The 3917-nt window shown below is 56.8% G+C and overlaps 1 protein-coding gene across 2 annotated transcripts in view; it reads right to left on the bottom strand.

Annotated features, from left to right (window-relative positions):
• Positions 1 to 3250, bottom strand: part of GRAMD1A (GRAM domain containing 1A) — a 25651-nt gene extending 22401 nt beyond the window's left edge. For both annotated transcript variants that reach the window (XM_045292478.1, XM_045292479.1), the window contains exon 1: positions 3138 to 3250. In XM_045292478.1, the coding sequence (XP_045148413.1) occupies positions 3138 to 3235 (98 nt within the window). In that variant the 5' untranslated portion in view covers positions 3236 to 3250. The remainder of the gene's footprint in view (positions 1 to 3137) is intronic.
• Positions 3251 to 3917: the final 667 nt, after the last annotated feature.

The raw sequence follows: 3917 nt of genomic DNA, 5'->3' as shown, positions 1-3917 counted from the left end.
TCTGGGGGACGGGCAGCAGAGGGGTGGATGAAGGGAGACGCTGGGCAGTGTAAGATAAGATATAATAATAATTTATAAAGTATTAAGGGTTCATGGGGGAGGGGGAAGGGGGAAAGGAAATTGAGCTGATTCCGGGAACCCAAGAGGAAAGCGAATTTTGGAAATGATGAGGGCAACAGATGTATAGGTGTGCTTTACACAATTGATCTATGTATTGTGAATTGTATGCACCCCAATAAAATGATTAAACAAAAACAAACAAGAGTTGAGCTTCCCTGATGAAGTCTGTGTCCCGCGCGCTCTTCAGAACTCGATGTGACCCAAGTGACAGGAGCAGCTTCTGACTAGACGGGAAGCACCGGGACGCGAGTTTATGTGAGTGGAAGAGGAACGGCGCCCATGACGCTGGACCACCCGGGAGCCGTAATCAACGTCGCCGGGGTGGACACTACCAACAGGTGAGTCGAGGTCTCTTTGCTGTGCATATTCTCAACGATGACAACAAACAGACATGCTGATAGACTCAACTCACTTCTTTTAGCCACGTCCTTAGGAAAGAACATCATGCTCGGCAGAGTCAGTGCAAACGAGAGGGACCCTCCAGGGGACTGGGCAGGAGCCACAACAGTGGCCCTTACCTACCCCCCTGCGCACAGCGCAGGGCCGTCTGCGAAAGGAAACCTTGTTTCATTCAGACAGAAGGCGTCCACGCCAGGTCAACCCACAACAGGCAGCGTCAGTCACTCGTGTATACACGGTTTCCTGAAACAGCCACGTGTGCGGCTGGTGAACCGGACAGAGACCACTTGGGGGTGTTGCTGAGCACACACGGGAGGCCAACGTGCCAGTTGTGTGGGCAGAGCGGGGCTGTGGAATGGAGTGTTTAAACCCTGGTGCTTCACCACTCCCACTCTGCTTCCTTCCACATCAAGAACACGGAGTAGCCAGTGGTCCACAAAACCATGAACATGACTCACCTGCTGATATGCATCCCACAATAAATGAACTTTACCATGAAGGGGAAAAAACCAAAAGCCTTAGAAACCCCGTGTGACTGTCACACAGGGTTGTTGTTAGCGGCAACTGCTCAGCGGCACACCACAGCACACTGGTCTCCCTCTCCTCCACGCCTTCGCTCACAGGCTGCAATTCTGACCAGCTGACCCTTTCTCATATTTGCCAAGTGAGTTCCTCGTTCTTCAGGACTCAGCTGACCCCTGGCCTGCCTTTTGGAGGCTCCCCCCACTCTTCCTGGCACATCAGGCTGAGCCCAGAGCTCTTCTCGGGGCCTGGGATGGTCCCATCACAGCTCACTCCTGCGCCTCCCCTGTCACAGCGCCGACCCCTGGGAGCGGTGGCCCTATGCTGACATGTCCATCTCCCCCACAGGTCCAGGAACTCTCCGAAGGCTAGTCTCAGTGCTCCTTGTCCTGTCTGGTGACACTGCGCTCAGGACAGGGCTGGGGGTAAAGATTCACACGAGATTTGTAAAATACACTCTGGAATGATAAGACCTGAGTAATAAATGAAGTCAATGGTGAGCCAAGTCACCATTGCCCCTGCCCAGTCCCTCACAGCAGCCTGGTCCCAGCTCCATCCCTGCCCTCTTGCCTCTGGGCCCGTTCCTAGCTGCACCTGGTACAGGAAAAAGCCCAGAACTAGAGTGGGTTGGAAAGAGGGAACCGATTACCAGGAACTATATGTGCCCTCCTCCCTGGGGGACGGACAACAGAAAAGTGGGGGAAGGGAGACGTCGGACAGGGCAAGCTATGACAAAATAATAATTTATAAACTATCAAGGGCTCATGAGGGAGGGGGGAGCAGGGAGGGAGGGGAAAAATGAGGACCTAATGCCGGGGGCTTAAGTGGAGAGGAAATGTTTGAGAATGATGAGGGCAATGAATGTCCAAATTGATATATGTATGGATTGTGATAAGAATTCTTTGAACCCCTAATAAAATGATTAGAAAAAAATCATAATAATTAAAAAAAGCCCTGAACTGTCTTCTCTCTGGAGTCCCCTGTTGCTGTAGTGGTTACAGGTTGGGCCGCTGACCACAAGGTCAGCAGTTCAAATCAAGCAGCCAGCCAGTCCTCAGGAGAAAGAGTTTTCTATTCCATAAAGAATTACGCCTCAGAAACCCACAGGGGCAATTTCCCCCTGTCCTAGGGGGTCGCTAAGAGTCGGAATTGACTGGATGGCATGCACTTGGTCTGGGTTCGGCGTCTCTCTACCCTCTTCCTCCACCTGTTCCTGCCCAGGCTGGGCCCTCGGGCCAGAAGGCCCTTCCTCTCAGGTCTCTGTGTGACCTCCTTCAAGGGACCTGGCTCTGAGGTCTCCTCTCCCACGCCCACTCTCCCAATGGCCCTCCCCTGCTTCATGTTTCTCCTCTCAGCCCCCTCGTCCGCTTGGCTCTCTGGGCAGGCCTGGGTGCTCTGTGCGCCCACCTGACATTCTGCATTTTTCCTCACCAGGACGTCAGCTCCACAGGAGCAAGGATTTGAGCTGTCTGCTCCCAGCAGCAAGCCTCTCACCTAAAACCCCTAGGAGGGGCTGCACTTGCAGGAGGTGGCCCATGAGTCACTGCTGTTACTCACTGAACAAGGCCTGAGGTGGTCTCCTCTCGCATGCGCACACTCCCCTCCCTGAACTCCTGCTGGGCTCCCAGAGGGTGAGGCAGGGATGGCTGCAGGTTTGAAGGCAGCAGCTGGCGCGTGGACCCCAGAGGCCAGCAGGTCCTGGGTCTCAGTCCCCAAGCTTCCTCCCTGGGTGGCCCCAGCAAGGCTCAGCACCCTGCTGTGCCTCAGTTTCCTCTTGGGAATGAGAAGAGTGGCCATCCAGAAGGGAGCTGAGAGGCAGGGAGTGAGATACGGCGGGCCCCACCGGAGAAGGGGCTCAGGCCTGATTCTCGCATTCTCCCTCCACAGCCTCTATCCCTTCAGCCGCCCTGGGCGACCCCAGTGTCATCCCAGCACCTGAGGGTGGGGAGCAGCTACACGGTCCCTGACAGGTGTCACACAGAAACCACCGCCCGGCACTCGGAGGCTCCACAAACTCACCCCAAGTGCCAGCCATTCGCCCCGTGAGCACAAACAAACCAGCCGCCCCGTGCCAGGCACTCGACCCCAAACCACACCTCAAGAGGGCAGGGCAGGACCAAATCCGCGGGGCCTTCTGGGACCACTGACCGCCTCTTTCTCCTGGGAACAGCTGGTGGCTTCGAACCACTGGCATTGCACGTGGGAGCCCAACACTTGGCCCGAGGCACCACCAGGGCTCCGGAGCCAGCCACTTGCCCTGCTGGTGGGGACATTGCTGGTCAGTGGACACAATCAATAAGCACACCAGGGAGAGGATAAGATCACTGAGTGTGGGGGTGAAGCCCAGGCCCCACTGAGCAGGGCACAGTTGAGCTGAGCCCCAAAGGCCAAAGAACCAGCCGGCCACAGGCTGTTGTTCCGTGCTGGGGGGACAGCCAGTTCAGGGACAGAGCCCTGAACTGAGGAGTGAGGTGGCTAGTGGGGCTGGAGGAAGTCCGCCAGTGAGTGGTGAGAGGATCCTAAACAAACCCCTCCCCTGCCTCCTCGTGGCCCATCTTCCGCTTGAAAGGGCGACCCCTCCTCTCTGCCCGCTGCCCTCTTGCAGCCGCAGGTCTAGGGGTAGGGCTGAGGCAGGCCGCCTAAGCACCACTCCACACGCTCAGACAGGGCAGGGCCCACACCTCCAGCCTGGCTGCTTGGCAGGGCAAAGAGGAAGTGCCTGAGGGCGGGTGCAGCCTCAGGGGTGCCCAACCCCCGGGCAGCTGTGGCGACGGAAGGGAGGATCCTGAAGTGTCTGGGAACCGTTAGAAGGGGTGGGGACTCTGAAGAGAATGGGGTCCCAGCGGCTGCAAATGACACTCTCACCTCCGGCTTCC

This window comes from Echinops telfairi, unplaced genomic scaffold (assembly GCF_000313985.2).
Source record: "Echinops telfairi isolate 266 unplaced genomic scaffold, ASM31398v2 ScPeMD7_655;HRSCAF=1070, whole genome shotgun sequence".
Taxonomy (NCBI): Eukaryota; Metazoa; Chordata; class Mammalia; order Afrosoricida; family Tenrecidae; genus Echinops; species Echinops telfairi.
This window is presented reverse-complemented; position numbering and strand designations above follow the sequence as displayed.